Here is a 24310-nt window from a genome sequence, read left to right on the forward strand (position 1 = left end):
TGTAGTCTAATGCCTCAGTTAACATTTCATGAAAAAGGTACAAATGAAACTTAACGTGGAACATGACAAAGCAACAGTTTTGGGGAAATTAGTTTCCCCAGAAAGGGTATTGTTTCTCCCCTTCACAAAACTGTTTCCTCGAAGTGTTAAAAAAATTAATGATGTTAAGAAACAGAGAGGAAAAGACACGTTTTCTTGAAGTTAGTTGGGCAATATGCCTCTGCCACTGTAACCCCACTACCCCACTTTTCAATGGTTAAAATTCTGCTGAAAAGTTCAGGTGTAGTTGATGAGGGTACGAGATTGATAGAAGAGACAAGTGAGAATTAAGAAATCTGCAAGAACTGTCAATGGTTACCCGACTGCAAGCCTTCCATTGTTGTGTGGCTTTCACAAGGAAGTGGGCATCAATCTAAAGGTATCTAAAGGTGGCACGGTAACACAGTGGTTAGCACTGTTGCTGCACAGCTCCAGGGTCCCAGGTTCGATTCCCGGCTTGGGTCACTGTCTGCATGTTCTCCCCGTGTCTGTGTGGGTTCCCTCCGGGTGCTCCGGTTTCCTCCCACAGTCCAAAGATCTGCAGGTTAGGTGGATTCGCCATGCTAAACTACCCTGAGTGTCCAAAAAGGTTAGGTGGGGTTACTGGTTTACGGGGATAGGGTGGAAGTGTGGGCTTAAGTAGGGTTCTCTTTCCAAGGGCTGGTGCAGACTCAATGGGCTGAATGGCCTCCTCTGCAATGCTTTTATTTTACATCATACTGGTCTGGCTACAAGATTTAGCATTTCTAAATCCAATATATATGAAGCAAATGAAATTTGTTATGGATAAGATTATGTAAAATGGATAGGGGCTAGACTTAAGACACGGGCAAAGGTGTAGCCATCTGGGATGGCCACTTCCAGAATACAAAATAGATGATCGCAATGACTGTAGGGAAATATGGACAATGTTAAGAAAGCAAGCAGGCACAGAGCCTGTATGCATATTGGAGAAGGCAGCTCCCAGACGAGACTGAAACTATAGGTCAATTAGCATATTGATGGCCCATCTCCAGGAACAAAGGAATGACACTCAAGCAACCGATTCAGCTCCAGACATCCTGGCGCCAGTTCCCCAAACTGAAAGCGTAAACAAAGCAAGGCCAACGGCCAGCTAGGACACGCCCAGCCACTAGGGCACCCACCTCTTTTATTGGTCAAGATCAATACGAATGATCAAGATACGGCCCAATTAATCGGGACCAAGTTCAAGGCCCGCCCAAAAGCGCGCAAAGCCCCTTCAGGTATAAGAAACCCCCGAGAGAGAATCACTCTCTTGGACTCGGCTCTCAAAGCGGAGAGAGCCGTCCATCAGCTGCACCAGAAGCAAGTAAGTCCAAGGTCAATGCTCACTACCAGACGGACGACCTTAGCTGTTCTCCTGTACCACTTCGAACCCAACGACCTCAGATCCGAACAACAGCCATTGTTCCTCTGACTGAGTGGGCACCCGAAGTTAAGTTTAGGCGTTAGCGTTAGAGATAGTTTAGTTTGTAGTATTTTGTGCATGAGTAGATATTACTGTGTGTGTAAATAAATAGTATTGACTTTGAACTAACTAACTGGTGTATTGGCTCTTTGATCAGTATTTGGGTTTGAACCTTGTGGCGGTATCGAAAGATACGGGTCCCAGGTTCGGTTCCCGGCTGGGTCACTGTCTGTGCGGAGTCTGCACGTCCTCCCCGTGTGTGCGTGGGTTTCCTCCGGGTGCTCTGGTTTCCTTCCACAGTCCAAAGATGTGCGGGTTAGGTGGATTGACCATGCTAAATTGCCCGTAGTGTCCTAAAAAAATAGGGGGGGGGGGGGTTGTTGGGTTACGGGTATAGGGTGGATACATGGGTTTGAGTAGGGTGATCATTGCTCGGCACAACATCGAGGGCTGAAGGGCCTGTTCTGTGCTGTACTGTTCTATGTTCTATACCTGGCGACTCTAGAGCAAACATAATTAGGATTAAGGAAAGTGACCATATTGACCGCCATATTTATAACCAGATAAATATAGCAACAAAGGTCTGACTGATTATTCTTCCATAGGAAGAATGGGCTTCGCTGGCTAGGCCAGCATTTGTTGGCCATCCCTAATTGCCCATTAGAAGGTAGTTAGCCACCTTCTTGAACGCTGCAGTCCATGTGATGTAGGTACACCCACAGTGCTATTTGGGAGAGAGTTCCAGGATTTCAACCCAGCAACAGAGAAATTACGGCAATATATTTCCAAGTCAGGACGGGTGGCTTGGTGGGAAATTTGCAGGTGGTGGTGTTCCCATGCATCTGCTGCCCTTGTTCTTTGAGGTGGTGGAGATTGTGGGTTTGAAATGTTCTGTTCGACGAGCCTTATCTTGATGCTGGAATGCATCTTGTTGATGGTACACACAGCTGTCACAGTGTGTCGATGGTGGAGGGAATGAATATTTAATGTGGGGGGTTGGGATGCCAATGAAACAAATTGCTTTGGCTTGAATGATGTTGAGCTCCTTGAGTATCCTCCAGTTTTCTCCATTTAGTTCATATTCAGCTCCTTTATTCTTCCTGCCAAAGTGTATAACTTCACATTTTCCTATATTATTTTCCATCTGCCAAGTTTTGCCACTCACTGACCTGGTCTATATCCCTTTATAGGCTCACTGTGTCCTCGACACCACATGCGTTCCCTCCTATTTTTGTGTCATCTGCAAACTTGGCAATAGTGCATTCACTTCCCTCGTCTGAGCCACTAATATATTTTGTGAACAATTGTGGCCCAGCATTGATCCCTGAGGCATTCCACTGGTTGCAGATTGCCATCCTGAAAATACCCCTTGGAGCTCAATTCTCTGTCTTCAATCCTTGATCCATGTAAATATGTTACCCCCTACACCATGGGCTCTTATCTTAAGTAGCCTTTTGTGCTGTACATTATCCAATGCTTTTTGGAAATCAAAGATTTCTCTCGTGATAGCTATTGACTTTATTTCCTCTCCCTACTGCCTCGATTGTTTAGTATTTTTGGAATGCTATTAGTGTCTTCATTTTTTTAGATTTAAAGAGGCTCTCGCTGTCCATTTTTATATTAATTGCTAGTTTACTCTTGAAGAACCACAGAAAAGATACAGCACAGAAGGGGGCCATTCAGCCATCCCAAAGACACTCAGGTCCTTTCTAATCCTATCTTCCTGCAAATGGCCAATAGCTTTGTAGCTCGTAGCACTTAAGATGCAGGTCCAGGTACGTTTTAAACATAGTTTAGGGTTTCTGTCTACACTCAGAAACAACTCAGAAACTGAATTCCGGACCCCCATCACCCTCTGCATAAGAAAGTCTGTCTTCATGTCCCCTCTGATCCTTCTACCATTTAGCTTCAATCTATTGTTTTTTTCCTATTTTAAAAATGTAGAATACCCAAGTCTTTTTTTCCAATTAAGCAGCAATTTTAGCGTGGCCAATCCACCTAGCCTGCACATCTTTGGGTTGTGGGGGTGAAACCCACACAAACCCGGGGAGAATGTGCAACTCCACACGGACAGTGACCCAGAGCCGGGATTGAACCTGGGACCTCGGCGCCGTGAGGCAGCAGAGCTAACCCACTACGTCACCGTGCTGCCCTTAGCTTGAATCTATGACCCCTGGTTTTTGAACTCTTTGCCAAGTGAAACAGATTCTCCTGTCGACTCTATAGCTACCCCTCACAATTTTGTATACCTCAATCATGTCACGCCTCAGCCTTCTCTGTTCCAAGGAAAACAATCCCAACCTCTCCTCTTAACTACAATTCTCCAGCCCTGGCAACATTCTAGTAAATCTTCTCTGCACTCTCTCTAGAGCAATTACATCCTTCCTGTAATGTAGTGACCAGAACTGCGCACAATACTCCAGTTGTGGCCTCACCAGTATCTCATACAGTTCCATCATTATATACGTATCTTTGTATTCTATACCTCTGCCAATGAAGGAGATCATTTCATACGCCTTCTTTACAACCATATTCTTCTTTACAACCAGCGGGCAGCACGGTAGCATGGTGGTTAGCATAAATGCTTCACAGCTCCAGGGTCCCAGGTTCGATTCCCGGCTGGGTCACTGTCTGTGTGGAGTCTGCACATCCTCCCCGTGTGTGCGTGGGTTTCCTCCGGGTGCTCCGGTTTCCTCCCACAGTCCAAAGATGTGCGCGTTAGGTGGATTGGCCAGGCTAAATTGCCCTTAGTGTCCTAATAAAAAATAAGGTTAATGGGGGTTGTTGGGTTACTGGTATAGGGTGGATACATGGGCTTGAGTAGGGTGATCATTGCTCGGCACAACATCGAGGGCCGAAGGGCCTGTTCTGTGCTATGTTCTATATCTATCTGAACTGCTGCCTTTAGGACCTGTGCACTTGCACACTAAGATCTCTCACTTCATCTAACTGTTTCAGTATATTCCCATTTATTGTGTTTCCCTTTACTGTTTGACCTCCCGAAATGCATTACCTCACACTTATCAGAGTTGAACTCCATCTGCCACTTTCCTGCCCACTCCACCAACCCATCTCTATCATTTTGGAGCTTAGAGCTATCCTCTACACTATCCACTACATGGCCAATTTTTTTTTTGGGAAATGTTTTTATTGAGTTTTCATATTTTATATCCAACAAATTACAAATTATTAGAAAAAAAACATGCAGAAATTGACATGCATATTTACAGGCAAGCATCTTCATAATAACAACTGTGGCCGCCCCCTTTAACCGGCATACATATTTTACATTCCCCAATATGGCCGAGGTACATGTTTGTAGGCATTTATTTACAATTGGTTTTGGGCCTTAGCTTGCCATCAGACTGTCGCTTGCGGCTTTGTCCTTCCTTTTTTTTTGGAATAATTTTTATTCAAGTTTTCAACAACAAATTTTATCACAACAGAGAAAAACAGTAACCCCTCCCCTCCAATACAAAAACAATAAATTAACAAGAAAAATAAATAAGCGTAAAACCATGCGAACAAACCCCCATAACGAATCCGTAGCCCCCCCCCCCCCCCTCCCCCCGATTCCCGTCCATTTTCCCCTGATTCTTGGCCACCCGACTATTCTTCCTCTTGTTCGTTGGCCACAAACAGGTCCCGGAACAATTGCATGAATGGCTCCCACGTTCTGTGGAAGCCGTCGTCTGACCCTCGGATGGCGAATTTGATTTTCTCCATTTGGAGAGATTCCGAGGTCGGACAGCTCTGGGCGGTGCTGTTGACCGCCAGCCAAACAGGATTCTATGGCGGGCGATCAGGGAGGCAAAGGCGTCCGCCCTCCTCCCCAGGACGCAACAAGAAAGAAATGGGAGGATGACCTGGGGATTGAGATAGGGTGGGGACTCTGGAGCGAAGCACTGCATAGGGTCAACTCCACCACCACGTGCGCAAGGCTCATCCTGACGCAACTAAAAGTGGTACATAGAGCCCACTTAACAAGAAACCGTATGAGTAGGTTCTTCCCGGAGGTGGAGGACAGATGTGAACGGTGCCAAAGAGGCCTGGCCAACCACGCCCACATGTTCTGGTCTTGCCCCAGACTTGTGGAGTACTGGACAGCCTTCTTCGAGGCTATGTCCAAAGTGGTGGGTGTGAGGGTGGAGCCATGCCCGATAGTGGCGGTCTTCGGGGTTTCATGGCCAATTTTTAAATTGTCTGCAAATTTCCCAATCGTTCCCCCATGTTCAAGTCTAAATCGTTAATATATAAAACAAACTACAGTGCTGAGGACCCGGGTTCAAATCCCGGCCCTGGGTCACTGACCGTGCCATTCTCCTCCTGTCTGGGTCATCCTCCTCGTGTCTGCATGGGTTTCACCCCCACATCCCAAAGATGTGCAGGATAAGTTGATCGGCCACACTAAATGGCCCCTTAATTAATAAATTGGGTATTCTAAATTTATTTTAAAAATATATAAAACAGCAGGGATCCCAACACCGAGCCCTGCGGAACACCATTTGAAACAACTTTCCATTAGCAAGGGCAGCCATCGACTATTACCCTTTGCTTCCTGTTACTAAGCCAATTGTGGATCCAATTCGCCACATTATCCTGCGTCCCATGGGCTTTTAGTTTTTTTTGGCCAGTCTGCCTTGTGGGACCTTGTCAAATGCCTTGTTAAAATCCATGTAGATGGCATCCACTGCACCACCCTCATTGATCCTACTGGTCACTTCAAGAATTCAATTAAATTTGTACGGCATGACCTTCCCTTAAGAAAGCTATGCTGACATGACCATAGATGCGAAGGCCTTCAACCGGGTGGAGCGGGAATATTTGTGGGTGGTTCTAGGGCGGTTTAGATTTGGGCAGGGGTTTGTGGATTGGGTCTGGTTATTGTACTGGGCACCAGTAGCAAGTCTGCGAGCGAATAGGATGAGCTCAGAATTTTTCAGGCTGCATTGGGGAACGAGGCAGGAATGTCCACTCTCCCACTACTCTTTGCCTTGGCTATAGAGCCATTGCCAATGGCATGGATAGCGTCAAAGGACTGTCAGAGGATAGTGGGGGAGGGGGGGGGGCATAGGATGTTGTTGTACGCAGACAACTTGCTGCTTTATATTTCAAATCCGTTGGAAGGTATTGGGAGGAATTGTGAGTGTCTTGGAGGAATTTGGCCGGTTGTCAGGGTACAAATTGAATATGGGGAAGAGTGAGGTCTTTCCGATCCAAGCTAGGGGGCAGGAGAGGAGGCTGGGGGAGTTGCCATTTAGAGTAGTGGGGAAAGCTTTCAGTATTTGGGCATTCAGGTGGCATGGGGGTGGTAGCCCAAGCTGTTGATGAAACAGATGAAGGGGGATTTCAGTAGGTGGGATGTACTCCATTCTCGTTGGCGGGATGGATGCAGTCGGTGAAGCTGACGGTTCTCCCAAGGTTCTAGTTTGTGTTTCAGAATCTCCCGATCTTCATTCCCAAGACTTTCTTCAGGAGAGTGAATGCACAGATATCGGGGTTTGTTTGGGCAGGTAAAGATTCACTGGTGAAGAAGGTGCTGCTGGGGCGGGAGGGGGTTTAGCTCTCCCAAATTTAATGAACTACTATTGCGCTGCGAATATAGCTATGGTTAGGAAGTGGGGGAGGGGCCGTTATGGGAGCGGTTGGAGGCAGCCTCTTGTAAGGATATGAGTTTTGGGGGACTATTGACAGTGCCTTTGCCGTTCTTGCCGGCCAGCTATTCCACAAGCCCGGTGGTGGCGGCTTTGAGGGTGTGGGGACAGCGGCAGCAGCACCCAAGGCTTTAGGGGGCCTCAGTTTGGGCACCGATCCATGGGAACTACCAGTTTGTTCTGGGGAGGGGGGTGGGGGGGTGGTTTCGGGGGAAGCAATGAGCATTGACAGCAGCTTTCCAAGCTTGGAGGAGGAATTTGAGTTGCCCGCCGGGAATGGGTTCTGGTATTTGCAGGTGAGGGATTTTGTCTGGAAGCAGGTACCATCCTTTCCTCACCTGCCGCCCCAGGGATTACGGGACAAGGTGGTGTCAAGAACAGGGGTAGGGGAGGGAAAGTGTCAGAAATTTACAAGGAGTTGATTGGGAAGGAGCCCTGGTAGGGGTAGTGAAGCGCAAGTGGGAGGAAGAGTTGGGTGGGGAGTTGGAGGTTGGGCTGTGGGAGGCGGCTCTGAGGAGGTTGTTTGTAATACTCCTTGCATTGAAGTATAAACAGTTCAACCCCATCAATTTACTTTGCTGGATGCTTTTTAACCCTTGATTCTGAAGTCTTTCCGATCTATATCGTTATATCGCTGGCTATATCGTTAACTAATGTTCTACCTCCTGTTTCCTGATCTGACCCTGGTGCATCTAAGCCTATCCTCGAGTTTCCATCCACCTGCCATGCTAGATTAAAACCTCCCCAATAGCGCCACCCTGAGGATATTGGTAGTTTATCTTTTCCCTCTGCATTATGTTTTGGTCATCATTTGTTGGTTTTTAAAACTTTCCCATCTTTGCCACATTGTAGCTTTTATTTTTCAGTTTACTTCTATCCTTAACTTCCTTGGTTAACCGTGATTGATTTATCTCCTTCCTAGAATTCTTCTTTGTCACTGTGATATATCTTTGTTGTAAGCCATGAACCATTTTCAGAAACATCTACCATTGCTGATTAACCATCTTTTCTGCTAAACTCCTTTCCCAGTCCATTCCAGCCAACTCGGCCCTCATTCCTTTATAATTACCCCTATTTAAGTTTACCACAGTTGTTTCTGACCCAAGTTTCTCACTCTCAGGCTAAATTGTATGTTATGAATTCCACATTCCCATTTACCCTCGATTCCCTTGCCTAACAAGAATCTATCTACCTCTGCCTTTAAAATATTTAATAACCCCATCTCCACCCGTCGCACAACCCTCAGGGAAAATTTATCATCTCGGTCCTAAATGGGCACCCCTAATTTTAAAAGTGCCCCTAGTTCTAGACTTAAAAACATCCTCTCCATGTCCACCTTGTCAAGACCGCTCAGGATGGTGTCTATTGCAATCAAATCACCCCTCCCTCTTCGGAGTTCAAGAGGAAACAAGCCCAATCCATCCAATCTTTCAAAAATCCTTTTAAAAATAGCAGGTTGGCAAGATATTCCAGCCAGTTGCCAAAGGTACTCTGCTACCCTAGTCAACAACTACTCATCTTTGAGAGCATGTCTTACCTTTGCTCGTCATCCTTTCAATGGTGCTGCCTAAGCAACTTGTTAACATTCAAAAAGACAGCCTTGGCTGAGCTATATCTCAATAATTAAAGCATGTTGAAGCAAATAGTGGTTCTCATACTGTGACCGTAGCACAACCAGACTTAACCTGGAACCTTCCTGGTCAGGTTGGTTCAATATTGTATCACATTATAGAGAGGAAGAGAGGGATGCGGACCATGATTAATATTAGCAAAACATGGCTCATGCTGACTTTGTTATTTGTTTTCACATTGCTTCTTGTAGTTCCAAGTCACAGCAGAACTGGATCATTTGCTGAACTGAAGTCTGATGCTCGTTAGTAATGAAGTCAGTCATTAAAAACTAGTACAACAGCTAACAAAATACTAGAATGCTTAAATAAAACAAAACTTTTTGAAAATAGTTGAAAAGAATCCAAAAGAGAAAAAAGGCACATGGTCTTAATGGTCAGTCACTAATGAGAGGGCACTTTATACCTGTTGAAACCTTGCTTTTACAGGAAGGTAGAAGATGCTTTCTAGCCAACAAAATTTTTTGCAGGAGTGCTATTTTCCCCATTTTATACATTTTCTTGTCAACTTCAATTAATCCACACTGAGAATTAAGATATGAGTGTCAATTCATGCAAAAAGAGTTCATGAAACTACTTAAGATTGTTTAGATAACCTTAAGAACATTTTATTGCCTTTTTCTTATGCTCAGCGTTGAAGTGGTTACGTCCAACCTCATTCCAGCTTGGCCCGTCTGCACACCCTCAGTTCCATAAAATTATTTATTTGCCAAACTATTTCATTATCTGAAAGGAGAAGTTTGATGAAAAGATTTTCCCCATCTCGGAACGGGCCACAGCAGAAACATAAATCCTTTCATAGCAGGAGTTCTGTACTCAAATGGAAGGGTCAAGAAGATAAATCTGATTTTTAATTTCAGCAAAACTTCCTCACATGGCATTTAACAAAAAATACATTAGTGATAATTTACATTATATTTTATATACATTGTGTACAGTTAGCACTCCAGAAAATATATTTCATAACCAATCAGGAAGAATTAAAGTTCACATATATCTCAATGATTTAAGATTTCCATTTTAGTGCAATTTTCATGTATCTTAACCCAAGCACTGGAGGCAAATACAGTTAATGAAAGCATTTATATTTCTAAAGTATCCCAGTTTAATTACTTTATGTACAGAAGTTTCTTTATCTCATCCAATGCAAATGTGTTCTCTCTTCCCCCATTACAATACATTTTCCATAGAATTTAAATTTTCTTTTCTCAAGCTTACTGCTTGTATAATATGAAGTCAAATTTCAAAATTGTATAAGCATATAACCTTTATTAGTTCATAATCCAAAAATAATGTAAATACAAAATTAAATACTTATCTTTGGTGCAAACATGCTCTTATAATCCTCCTAGATTCATAAATGTATCTGTATAATTACAGAGTATCTTTGTATATTAAATTTAAATATAAGCAAAGCTATCGGCAACCAAAAAAAAATACTTCTATTCAGAATGGTTTGCATATTTTTGGCAACTGCATAGAGCTCAAAGTCCCTGAAGTTCTGGGGCTAGACTTTGAAAAGAACCGGTAACCATTTGATAACAGCAATCATTCTGCCTGCAACGTTATTAACATTTAACCCTCCAAATAGCAATTTCCTCTGGCAGCTTGATAACCTAAGCAATAATAATAAGGAAGCAGTCAAAAAAAATTGGGGATGTTGCAAAAATATAAAGAAATCTCACATGTACTTCAAAACAAAATACAAATTTCAAACCAACAATTTCTCAGAATGTCACCCCAGAGTGTAAATGTTGACACAATTTTGCGAAAGCTGGCACGAAAAGGGGACAAGTGAGGTTTTGTAATGGTTTAAAATTTGGTCAAGCATAAATGGAAAAGCTCAATGTTGGAATGCTTAAGACACATTTTGCGAGGGTCTGGTGCATTCTTGGTATCTTATTACAAAAATGATAACTCAGAGCAATGAGAAGTTTATGCACAGTGCGAGGTTTCCCCTCCAAATGTCTTCATTATTGCGCTGGACGTCTTATATGACTGTCGGTCGACTGTGTTGATGTTTGGGAATCCTTTCTGAAACGGTCTTTTCTTCGTAATCACCTCAATTTGGTTTTAAGATTAATCTCCTCCTTGCCCAAATCATTCACAGAATGCATCACAGACAGAATTCTTTTTACAAATTGCACAAAGTAAAAGATAGAAAAGCAAACTGAAATCACATGTCAATGTCTTCCACAAAGACTTTTGCTCAGAGAACAGAGTCATGAGTAACAAAAATAAGGAACAGAAAAGGAAGGATTACAAAAATAGAAATAAATGGGTAAAGTAACAAAATAAAGTTCACTTAGTTTATGCTCGCAGAGTTACAGAAGAACTTTACTAAAAGTTTCACACCATTTGCACAGAAGTAGAAAAATAACCCTTATGGTCCAAACAACTGCTTTGCATGTTTAACATTATCTCAAACAAAACCTGATTTTGAGATGTCTTTGCTAGGTTTTTCTTTCCTGGTCTTAAACACACTTCAGAGCATAGGATCCCTCCACCAAGTAGTCAGTTAAGGCGAATTGTGCTGGCATGGTTTACTGTTGTACTGTAAAATGGGTCAATGCTTGCTTCAGCTTTGCCGCAATCTAGTAGGAAACAAAAAGAATATTGGTAATTGAAACACATTTCAACACACTTGCCCACGTCTTTCAGAAGATCTTACAACAAAATGTGGGGTAATCGATTAAATATTTCACTTGCAACCTTATTGAAAAGGTTGGTTTCCTTTTTTTTTTTTAAAAACAGTACTTTGTACATTTCCCTCTCCCCATTCTTCACAATGATGTGCTCTATAGTCAGCAGCAATCCAATGTACAAATATCTACCAATACCACTTCTCTGGGTGCTAGGATTGCAGGATGCAGGAAGGGATTTCTTCTGAGATTATTATATAGCATTACAAACACTTCCATCAAATTAGCCCTTAAATCACCTCGGCTACAAATGATACTGCACAAGGGTTGGGGCTGGAGAGGTGCAATTAGCCATCCATTTTCCCAACCAACGAATGTGAAACACAACCTAAATGGTGGAATGTGGAATGAAAGAAAACAGAGCATTTATCAGGCTAGCCCATGGAAATGCATCTAGTAATGGGAAATGAACCAAACAGAATAATGCAGTAAAGGTAAAGAACACCTCAGTGATAGAAATCACAATATTGGAGTGAATAAGAACAGAACTAGGGAAAATAAACTGTAAAATACCCCCTCCTCTTTTACCTCCTTAACTATCTCGTTTGAAGATTTTGTATCCTGGATTATTGAGCTGACAATACTGCCCCTTTTTCAGTCATGTCTCAGTGACAGCAAAGACATCAAACCACATTTATGCACTCAATTCATCTGCCTTGTTCATCAGACTCCTCACATTAAAATAAATACCATCCAAGTTTGCCAAACTCCCTTGTTACTCAACTGATCTAGACATTCTATGCCTTCCTGACACACTTGATAGCACCTCTAATTTTGGCTATGCATTTATCCTTGCTGAACTTTCTCTCAGGGTCCCAGGCCCCTGCCAAGTTACTTTAAACCCTCCCCAACAGCACTACCAAATCTCTTTGCAAGACACTGGTCCCATTTTGGTTCAGGTACAAACTGCCCGCCTTGTACAGGTCCCACCGTCACCAAAAACGGTCTCAATGTCCCAGAAATCTAAAACCCTCCCTCCTGCACCATTTTTCCAGCCACACATTCATCTGGACAAACCTCCTGTTTCTATATTCTCTAGCAATTGGCACCGGAAGTAATCTAGAGATTACTACCTTCTGGGTCCTGTTTTTAAAAAATCTACTTCCTGGCTCCCTAAATTCTGCTTTCAGGACCTCATCCCTTTTTGTGCCTACATTATTGGTACCAATGTGTACCATGATATCTATCTATTTGCCCTCCCCCTTCAGTATGCCCTGTAGCCAGTGACATCCCTGACCCTGGCATCAGGGAGGCAACATACCATCCTGGAGTCTTTTTCGTGACCACAGAAATGCCTGTTGGTTCCCCTTACAATGGAACCCGGATCACTACAGTCCTGCCATCCTTACTTCTCCCCTCATGTGCAGTAGATCTATCCATTGTGCCATGAAGTTGTCTGTCATTGCATTCTCCTCCACAGTCATCTTCCCCAACAGTGTCCAGAACGTATATCTATTAGAAAGGGGGATGGCCACAGAGGACCCCTGCACTACCTGCCTTCCTCCACTCTGCCTGGTGGTCAACCATGCCCTTTCTGCCTGTTCAATCTTCACCTGCAGTGTGACTACCTCACTGGACATGCTATTCGCGACTTGCTCAGCATCGCGGATGCTCCACAGTGAATCCACCCTCAGCTCCAGCTCTGAAATGCGGTTAGCCAGTAGCTGCAGTTGGACACGTGGTCACCAGAGAGAACTGAAGCTTCCATGATTTGCCCCTAGCACAGGAGGAGGATACGATTGGTGAAAGCCCCCATGTCATGACTACCCTTAAGCCCCTTATTTACTCACTTTTAACAAAAGATTAAACTATATAAGAATATTATTTACTTACCTCCCTTACGCTAACTTTAACTCCTTCACCCTACTTTGTTTACTTATATTACTTTATTAAAATGACCCTGACTTATTTGTGCTGTTTCTAAATTATTCCCCTGCTCCAAAAAAACACAAAAACACTTTTTATACTTGTGACTGTTTCACGGTGACGCTGACTGTGAATTCAATGGGAATAGGAATCTGACCTTGATGTTTATGAAACGCAGCTGTGCTCCGCTCCTGCTCAGACTGAGCTCCGCATTCAGTCTTTTCAGTTTCACCTAACTCTCTGTTTTCACCCACCTCCAAAAACACTCTTCAGTTCAGCCAAGCACGCAGTGAATAGCATCTCCTTTTATAGGCCTCAAATTACAATGCTTTGGAAACTGGATTAAACCAGCCACAGTTGAGTGTGACTAAACTGACTCCTGTTTCAGGAATGCAACTAAACTACAATAATCAAAAGAGCAGCTTTTAATTACTCGATTAAAGAACTAATCTCATTTGCAATTAACCCGGAAAATAAGTTTAATTACTACTTACCCCAGATCCTGCCTTTATACATGTGCCACAGGTAACTGGATAGACGTTGAGAATAGGACTACAGCCTCTCAGGCCATCATCATCCTACTTTTGAATTGGTGTTAATGCCATAAGCTGCAGTCCTACGAGATTGATTCATCTCTCCATGCCTATCTCATCGTATAAAGTCAACACCATCAGAAAAATGAATTAACCAGCATTGGTTCTCAGCTCACCGACCTCAGTGTAGGAATACCTCACTGGACTTTGATTGTGCACTTTGGAATCCAAGTGATACAGAATGTATTTTCTCGGTGGTCTCTGCACTGTAAACCTTTTCTTTCTGCTATCCCTCTTTCAGTCTAATAATGCAAAGGGGGCAACATTGTGCCCCTCCTTGTGGGGTTTGAGTGTGTGTAAATAAGCTAATCTTTTGAGTTCATCCTATCTCAATTTTGCTGGGGGTTATTAGTAGAAAACTGGGTCAGATCAAAACACCATTCTGTGTACGGACAGATGGTGAGAGGAGAAATTTGTGCTGTTTAACGCACCCCTCCCCCTCCTGTGGAGGACATCATGCACGAATAGTAAAAATAATAAGTATCTGCACAACAGCAATATAAAGGGCCCCACTGATATTCAATGACAATGCTGTTCTGCAAAACTAAATAGGATGTGAAGCAAATAGGGGGGGAGCGGCAGGCCAAGAGCACACGTGAGAAGAAGAGTGGCAGAAAATGTCTGGTAGAATTTTATACAAGAAAGGCCAGATGTCAGGTCAGCTCTTGCTCTGTGGGCATGAACTCAGCCCACATGGGCGACGCAAACTCTGGAAGTGTGATTTGTACAAAAATATATAGAAATTAAGTAGAATTAAATATTGGCGCTTTATAGCTTATTACTTCAAAAACATATTCCTACAGTTTTATGCCATTTTTAAAAAAAAAAGTAACAACGGGTCTTTTGGAAAAAGATCTATCCAGCACTGACAGGCCCACATTTTGTAACAGAATCCAGAGGAGAGGAAATGGATTAGAGAAGTTATACACAGTAAAAATTAAAAAAGGAAACCCATCTTGTTGGGGAGCTGAGGTACAGTCTAGCAGAAACAGAAGCAAGTGGTTAAAAACAACTGACATGCACAATAATGATGAACAATATTAAGCATGTGGCGTTGCTCTGGTTAATAATTTTGACAATCAAGAAAAGACTGTCACTTTACAAACCTGTTAAGAAGTTACATTTAAAAAGACTCGACTTGTTCGGTTTGCAAAAATGAACCAAAATCATTTGGGGCAAAGGATAGACAGCCACGGGCAGGAATTTCCACCTAACCCACTGCGCGGAGGCAGGCACCATTTGGCTGGCAGCGGGATCTTCTGATCGTCAACCCTGTTGTCAACAGGGTTTCCCATTGAGTGCACTGTGCCCTTTGCCACCATGAAACCTGCAGCCGGTGATGTGCTGTTGGCGGAACTGGAAGATTCCGCCGGTGTGTACGTCCGGAAAATTCCAGCCCAAGTTCAGAACCAGTCTGGCAGCATGCTCTGTTGATACAGTTTTTAAAATAACCCTTCAAGTTTTTATCCCATTCCCCTTTGAAAGCTACTATTTAATCTGTTTCCACCACCCCATCAGGCAATGCATTACAAATCCTAGCCACGCATTGTGTAAAAAGGTTTTCCCTTATGTAACTTCTGTTTTCTGGTCAATCACTTTAAATTTGGCCCTCTGGTTATCAACCTTTCAGTCATTGCAATCAGTTTATCTTTACTTACTCTGTCTAAGTCCTTCATGGATTTTAAACACCTCTAATAGATTATGTTAAATCATGTGGAGATAAAACATTATGCCTTTTGTCCCAACAGCATGTTACAGAAAAGATGATCTGTTAAACAACCTACCGTTTCATAAAACTCAACTTGCTGCTGTAGGTAGTGTTGCATTACAGTATTGTAATCATAAATCCGATTACTGTGGAAGTGATTCATTTCCGCTGTAATAAAATTGTACAGTCTGAATGAATAACCCTCGTACAACTATCTTTACTTACTGAAACTTAAATTCAAAATGATAAAATAAAGCAAAGTCTAGTAAAATATTCTCAATTATCTACACTATAATCAATTTGTTTTATACCCACCTTTTCTGCTTTCAGATTTCTCCCATTCCAGGAAGATAGTGCAACCTAGACTGTGAAGGGATATGGAGCAGAAGCGGGTAAATGGAATTGAGGTACAGGTTACCCATAATCTAACAGAATGGTGGAACAGGTTAAAGCGGCTCCTACTCCTGTTCCTCTGTTGGCTTCCTGTCAGTGCACAGCAATCAGCAAGGTAGCTTCTGCACAACAGGCACACTCAGATTTGCTTTCGCTTCCCATGCTGCCATGTTTGGTGATGTAAGGACTATCAGACTAACAATAGCAAATAAGAATATCAGAAACTCCTGGAACTGAGAGTTCTAGTTACCTTTTAATGTTGTTGGAGGTTTGGCTTAAGTGTCCAGGACAGGAACTGCTTATCTACAGGAAATATTCATTTAGGAGAGTGAATACTTTATAAGATTTTAAAAATCTTTCCCTTCCATCTCACACTACTCATCCCACTAAATTAGGTTATTGATGTCAGGTGGAAAGTTGGAAACACAAGATGAAGTGAAGCAAATGACCAAGTTTTGCACTTCAGAATAAAAAAAACTTAAATAAATAAATCTACTGTTTTAAATATGAATCAAGACTTTATTTGTGCCTATTTCTTAGGACCTACAAAACAATTGGGTTCTTGGTCATCCTAGAATAACCGGGTGTATTTGGAGATATGATACCTCTAAGAATGTTGCTTCCAGCTGGGAATTCAGTGATTTGAATTTCCTACCACAATGCACTGGTAACTCCAACCCCCTTCACCTACCACCATTCGCCCCTCACATCAGTCACATCACTCGTTGCAGTTAAAGCCTTAGGCTCGGTGATATCACGCGATCACCAACGCAGGGAGCCAGAACTTTGTGCCGTGCAGTGGGTAGGGAGTTAGAGTTGGGAATTAAGAGGTTCAGAAATCCATTTAAGGAATCTCTGAACTCATGAGCATAAACTGATAGGGAAGGTGGAACAGAAGAGAGTTGTTTATCAAGGGAGGGCGGGGAATGGCGGTTTGGGATTTGAAACTAGGAACTGGGGTAAGACAGAGGCTGGGGATCAGAGATTATGGGAGAGAAAGGGGTCTTGTGTTCGGGAACTCTTGTTCAGCATGGGGGACCAGCATTTTCCACAGGGCCAGGAACAGCAGCAAGATGTTAAGTGTCAGCAGCACTGAGGGGAATAGCCTGTGAAACATGGAGACACTACTCTGGGTAAATTGTGAAAGATTATTTTCGCTGGTGGTGAACACAAAGATTCTCTCTAGAAGGAACAAAAGGGGAAGGGAGGAGAGAAATCTTTGGATGGTGGGCTATGACAGGATGGAATATTTCCTTTCAGTGATGATTAAGGTAAAGCCTAAAATTTCACTTCAAAATATTTTGGGGTGGAGTGATCGGGTTATAGGACAGTTTGCAGCATAGCGGAATGAATGGAGGTCTTATGGTTGTAATTTCTATTATATGATTGACTATTTATTTGATGGAATGCAAGATTAGGGAATGGTTTAGAATGGTTAGTCCTGAGCTGAGTTTAGGGCAATGTGTCCTGTGTCAAGGGCCCCATGTACATCTTTCTGTTTGATATGATTTATGACAACCAAGCAAAGGTCAGCTCTGACCGAGGTTCTAAGTTCAGAGATGTCACCTTCTCACAAACCAGAGTATAAGGGGAGTAGGGAAAGAGATCAGCGCCATTAAAAATGGCCGCCCGTGGAGCCTGACCATATCTTGGTAGAGCATTCAGGGTAAAGTCTCAGGGTGATTCTTACTACTTATTACAGGTAGGATAATGGAACATTACAACTACTGTGAGTTAAATATAGTGGCACATTTTATTGCTGTTGGTTATGAGGAAAATCTGTATGTAACCATTTAACTATTATTGTTTTTAGATATCAGTGCAACTTCAGTGAATTACCATTAGCCCTGGAAGAATCAAAGTTCCTTTGATTTCACTTCTGATACTCAATCCACCATCCTCAGATTTCTCTGGCCCACCAGTGTCCTCCTGGTTCTTTGAACTACTGGGATAATGGGTGCTAATGTGAGACCACAAAGAGCATTACTCAGCTAAAGGGAACGCAAGCTACATAAACTAAATGCAGTAACATCGTTAGAGGGCATGTGGTCAGAATGATGTGATCAAATGTCTAAAAATGTCTCCAAATAGAGTTGGAAAACCTAACCAACAGTGGACAAGTAGATAGGCAGATCCCAAATTCCCACCAATATCTCTATGAAGCAGCTGTAAAAACATCACAGGTTTAACTGTCCTTCCAAACTGTTCTATTTCTCCATAAGAAAGAAAGAGGGTAGGAAAGCATATATGAATTTAAAGTAAACAAAGTCACTTTCAAATTTTGTTTGTATGTCTACCTTGGAATGTGTAGGACATTGTTCCAATTCGATTCACCATGGTGTTCTTTTCCTGTGCTGTTACTTTATTTAAAGCAACCAACTTGTCACCTTCTTTTGCTTTCTCTATAGCTCCCTATTACGATAAAGAAATGGTAATATACATCAATCCACAACACGATCAATATAAACTATCAAAAACATTATTTATCTTTCAATCTAAATATTATTCTTTCAGAGTTCCAGTCACTAAGTTATTACTGACTAAAATTCTGTATTCACCAATTATGAACTTAGGATCACATTTTAAAAGAAAATGTGTAGCTATGTCTCCTTTTCATGGGCTTCCAACAAGGTTATCTATATTACATTCACAATACTTATAGGCCCTTGAGTTTCTTTTCCATTCAATACCAGTTACATGCTGAATGAAACCACATCAACAGGAGGAAATATTAAACCAGGTACACGTTACTTCCAGCATTAGATGTCACTATCATTAGATGAATATTTAGCAGAACCCAAGATATGCAAGAAGAATTCATTTTGATGTTTCACATGTTTACATTTCCTGCAATTAAGACTGCTCTATTGAGTGCAAATACAAAGCTGTTTTGGTCACAGGTTCAACTATAGTGTACCCATCAACTCATTCCCTGTGGGGAAAACCATAAACAAAAATGATCAAATGTACTGAATGACCCCCAAATGAAGAAATTATTAACAAGATTTCACTTCTTGTAACTTTTAATTTCACATGTATCATAACCCAAGTAGATTAAACATGAATCAACAGGGAAAAGATACTTCAAATGGAAAGATACATGGGCTGTTTTTTCTGGTGGGTAGGTCAGAAGTCCTCAGTTTCACAGCTGTAATGGTCATCAGCATGGCACCCTTTTGTGTACCATCTCTCCCTCAGGTCACAACAGTCCTGAAAGTGCAGCTTTCCAGAGTTCCTTTCCAACTGACCAACCAATAACAACCTGGTTCACAGTTTGGACAATTCTGGGCAAACAATCAGCTTTCTAGCCATTCACATATCTTTCCAGGGTTTAGGTCATTTTAGTCACCTTGTCCCAGTCTCCTTTTCTGCCAAACAGAAAAACCTGACCTACTCCGGTGAAGGATTTGCTTCATCTCCTCATAATTGGATGAGTTCCTCTTTCTGTCTCGGTTTGCTTTTTCTTTGTTTCTACATCTGTGTGCTGATGGCCTTCTTCCTCCAACTCACCCATCTTCTTTACAACAGTAGTTTCTTTGTCTGTCTTTCTGCCAGCCACAGTTTTCATATGTTAACTTCCTTCCTGTTGCTACTGTTTCCAGGTTACCCAGATCAAAGGTCGCCAGATCACACGGACCAGTATTTCTTATTCTCCAAGAAAATTATGATTGATCCATTTTACAATTGATGGAAACTCTTAGTCTTTTACAAACATGCTTAAAAACAATAACAGATTTTCTAGACATTTTCAAGAAATCACAAATTTTCCTTACTCTATTGTTTCTGGGTCAGAGCTCGTCGCAAACCAATTTTGTTATCTGTCATCCTGATAACTAACAGTTTTCACAGGACAAACCCTTGTGAAAGGGAAACAATTTTTGATATTTATGGGGCTGAACTCTGCCACCCACCTCTGGTACCAGAGTTCCCAACATGCGGAGATTCGCACGTCAAGCAACAAATGGGTTCAGCACATCGATCCAATGCTCTGGTCCCCCACAGGCAATGAGCTATGCACCCTGCAACGGCAGGAGGATGCAAATGGGCCATTTGAACCTATTTTCATACGATTAATGGGCTGGATACCAGATTATCCAAGCCTCCATGATGCTCCACCCTCATGGCCGTGATTGGAGCACTTATTTTCCAGTGTGGCCCTGACACGAAGGACCTCACAGTGGATCAAACGGGTAGGTAGGTGCACCCAAAGCCCACCGGAGTGCCCCTCCCACTAAAATGCAAATCCTACCCACCCATCCCCCCCATCAGACTCCCATATCAGAGGCCTCCCCATCACACGCAGTCCAGGCAGAAACAGTGAAAACTACTGCCATTTCACTTTTCTGTCCCTTACACCCGCTGCCTCAGACAGAGGTATAGAAAGTAGCAGCTGTTATTTCATAGAAATAAAACACATCATAATGCTTTAAACCCCCTCAGATCTTTGATCTGTGAGACTTCAATTCACTTTCAAAGATAAATAGCTTTCAACGGAAGGGTAATAGTTTTCAGACTGCCAGGTGGCTGGATTGTTCATTTCCATTTTCCTTCATGCTTGAATGCATCTTAGGTACCCTGCTGTGTATCTAACCACAATGTTTATAAACATAGAGGAAATAAGTGCTTACACACTTCCACTGTTTCTCAGCAGAAAGCACTTAACTGCTGTTGATGTGGCGATGCCCTGTCAATAGCTAGATGTTTATCACTGCTTCCGCCTGGACTGCTCCTTAGCTTCCAGGCAGGGCTGACTGATGGGGTGAGAGGGGGGAGGGGGGGTGTCTGATAGGTGGAGAAGTCTTTGATATGAGGATCTGATGGGGGGGGGGGGGTCTCATCAGCAGGGGGTGGGGGGGTGCAGGATTTGTGTTGTGGGAGGGAGGGGGAGGGGGCTGTTGTCAGATCTCGGTTTTGGGCCGCCCGCTCAAAATGACAGCCCGATTGCGGGATCCAGAAGGGAATACCGGGAGCACCCCTCCATGCATACATTTGCAAGGCAAAAGAGAGGGAATCGCTCCTGGACACCACGCCTACCGCCAATGCAGACCCAAAGCGATCTTACTCCAGCGAGAGAACATAGTCTCCAAAATGAAGAATTCTAGCTGTGACGATTGGAAGATTTTTAGGAAATTGGATTATAAATGTAGTGGGAATATGCATATATGTATAATGACCCTGGTTTATTTCAATAATTTTTGCTTTCTTCTTTGGCTTATCTCTCACTTGTAATTTTTAATTTTTCTTTGGTTGCTTTGTGCGGTGATGAAACTTGTAAACTTAAAGTACATCGATACATACATAGAAGATAGGAGCAGGAGGAGGTCTTTTGGCTCTTCGAGCCTGCTCCGCCATTCATCATGATCATGACTGATCATCCAACTCAATAGCCTAATCCTACTTTCTCCCCAAAGCCTTTGATCCCATTCGCCCAAAGTGCTATATCTAACCGCCTCTTGAATATATTCAATGTTTTAAGCATCAACTGCTTCCCGTAGTAATGAATTCCACAGGCTCACGACTCTTTGGGCGAAGAAATGCCTCCTCATCTCTGTCCGAAATGGTTTACCCTGAGTTCTCAGACAAAAATGTGAAAGCTAATAGAAACATTTGTTTCAATGTAGTGAGATTTTTAAGGGTTAAAAGACTGGGGTTAATGTGGTTTGATTGGGGGTAGTCCCTGTATAGTTAACGATTTGCAGTCTGCCTGCAGAGGTATACATTTTTTTTATTCTAAGAGGTTAGATCAATGCTGGACGGAGTTCAGAGAGATACAGGGCCATTTTGTGAGAAGCTGTGGAGAGATGCAGTTTGGAGAAAACTGTTAAGAGAGACAGGGTTTTGGAGAAAGGCTTTTGGAAGAAAAGTCTGATCTCTTATCTGGCAACCCTAGTTTTTCGTGAGAACACAAGTGAAGACAGAGCGGCAGTGAGTTTGGGGAAGCTTTCAGAGAAAAAGAGATGCCGAGTTCCCATCTGCCTGACTCCGAGTCCACAATTCCTTTCCAAATACAATAGTTTATGATATTATTTTAAAGGCAGAGCAAGCAACCATGTCTGGAGACAAAGGAAAGACTGAAACAAATCAAGAGAAGCAGCCATATGAAGACTTTCACATAGAGTAGGAAAGGGTTCCCGTAAGAGGCAGAATCTGCTGTGTTATGCACATATTACTTTAGGCCTTGCTTGTTTAAGCTGGATTGAGAGCTTTATATGTATTTTCTTGTTGTTTAATGGGAAATTGTTTTAAGTAGTTTTAAGGTGTACGTGTAAGCGGTTCTTTTCGGGTTTGAAGTTAAAAGTTTAAGATTGCAGTTATAATAAAGTTTTGTTTCAAAATAATCAAGCCCTATTTCTTCAAGCAATCACTGAGCAAATCGATCCTTCCACACAGTCAGTAAATTAAAATATTGGGTTTTTGGTCCAGTGTCCGAGTCACCGTCAGGCATTGTAATATGCCCTATATTTCAGCTGTGTTTTCCTTTTTAGAATCATATAGAACAGAGGCAGGCCATTCAGTCAGCATGACTGCGCTGGCATTTAAAAATGCTAAATAATTACAACCACTTCCCTGTTCTTCTTCTAGATAATTTATTCCTCAACAAGTATTTATCCAATTCCCTTTTCAAATGTACCGAATCTGCTTGCACCACACTGTCAGGAAACTCATTGATACCATAGCAAATTGCTCCAAAACAGTTCTCCATTTGCCTCTGTTTTTTTAAAATTACTTTACTGCATCCTTTAGTTATCAACCTTTCCATCACTGGAAACAGTTTCTCCTTATTTTCTATATGAAAGCCTTCAGGATTTTGAACACCTATCTTGCCTGCTTGAAGGACAGAACATCAATTTATCTAGGCTCCCCACGTAAATGAAATCCTTCATCCCTGGTACCATTCTTATTAATCTCTTCGCTCTCACCATAACATTAATGTCCTTTTCAAAGTATGGTGCCCAGAACTGGGAGCATCACCAAATCTTATAAAGTTTAAGGATAACTTCCTTGCTTTTACTCTTTATGCCTCTATTTAGTAAACCAAGCATTCCGTAAGGCTTTTTAAGCAACTTTCTCAGCTTGCCTTTGAATTGTGTATGTGGGGTCCCAGGTTTCTCTGCCTGCAGCTGCTTTAAAATTGCAATGTTTAGGTTATATTACTTTCCCTCCCCCCCATTCTTCCTACTTAAATTAATAATTTCACCCTTGCTGGCATTACAGTTCATCTCTCAAGTGTCTGCCCATTTCACCAGTTTGCCTATGCCCTCCTGAAATGTATCGCTTTTCTCTTCATTGTCACCTGCAAACTTCAAAACCATGCCCTACACATGGGAGTCCGGGCGATTAATAAATATTAAAAAGAGCAGCGATTCCACACAGATGCTGGGATTACCACTGCAGAATCTCCCCCAGTCTGAAAAACATTCAGTTTCTCTCTGCTTTCTGTCATTTGTATTCAAACTGCTACTGTCCTTTTAGCAAATTTTGCTAACAAATTTATTATGTGGCACTATATCAAACACCGTTTGAAAGTTCATATATACATCAACTGTACTCACCATTTGCTTTTAACAAATATGTGCAGTTATTGGTTACCATGTTTTCCTAAATAGCAATCAATGTTGTCCTGATTATTGTCTCTAAAAGTTTCACCACCGGCCTGTAATCGCCACATTTTCTCTCTCTTCTTTTCTGAACATGGTGTAACATTTGTAATCCTCTGGTACTGTTCCTTTATTTCAGAAGGAATGGGTATTGTGGCCTGTGCCTCTAATTTCTAACCTCACTTCCTCACAAACCTAATACCATCTTGCCTGGACTGAGTGACTTTGCTACTTTAAATACTTCTAAATACAGCCTCTTTATCCTTATCCTATCTACTGCCTCCTTGTTCAGAGTTACATTAGCACAATCCCTTTCCCTCGTGAAGTACTCATTTTAGTACCTCAACTATGCACACAAGGTGATCTTATTGGTCCCTAATCAGCCCTCTCTTCCTTTCAGCTCCCTTTTACTAATTCTGTTTATAAGAGACTTTTGGGCTCCCCTTTATGTTGGCCGCTAATCTAGACTTACACACTCACTCGTTGCCCTTTTATTCTTCTTTTTAGATCCCTTCTGTACACTCTATATTTGGCTCGGTTCTCTACTGCATCATGAACCTTATAATTGTCATGTTTCCTTTTTCTGCCTCGTTTTGACCGCCATATCTTTTCTCATGCAGGGAACACTAGCTCTGAATGCCTCTCTTTTGCCTTTTTAATGTTTCTTGGCTCTATGCAATGCCCTCTTTGAAGGCCTCCC

The 24310-nt window shown here is 42.3% G+C and overlaps 1 protein-coding gene across 4 annotated transcripts in view; it reads right to left on the reverse strand.

Annotated features, from left to right (window-relative positions):
- Positions 1–9571: 9571 nt before the first annotated feature.
- snx9b (sorting nexin 9b) overlaps positions 9572–24310 on the reverse strand; it is a 179085-nt gene continuing 164346 nt past the window's right edge. For 3 of the 4 annotated variants that reach the window (XM_038808277.1, XM_038808302.1, XM_038808283.1), the window contains 3 exons: positions 18310–18424; positions 15696–15787; positions 9572–11344 (listed from right to left, as the gene is read on the reverse strand). In XM_038808277.1, the coding sequence (XP_038664205.1) occupies positions 11294–11344; positions 15696–15787; positions 18310–18424 (258 nt within the window). In that variant the 3' untranslated portion in view covers positions 9572–11293. Of the gene's footprint in view, positions 11345–15695; positions 15788–15934; positions 15985–18309; positions 18425–24310 lie in introns of those variants that run through there. The other variant, XM_038808292.1, reaches the window with a different exon arrangement.

The sequence above is a fragment of the Scyliorhinus canicula genome, chromosome 1 (genome assembly GCF_902713615.1).
Source record: "Scyliorhinus canicula chromosome 1, sScyCan1.1, whole genome shotgun sequence".
Lineage (NCBI taxonomy): Eukaryota > Metazoa > Chordata > Chondrichthyes > Carcharhiniformes > Scyliorhinidae > Scyliorhinus > Scyliorhinus canicula.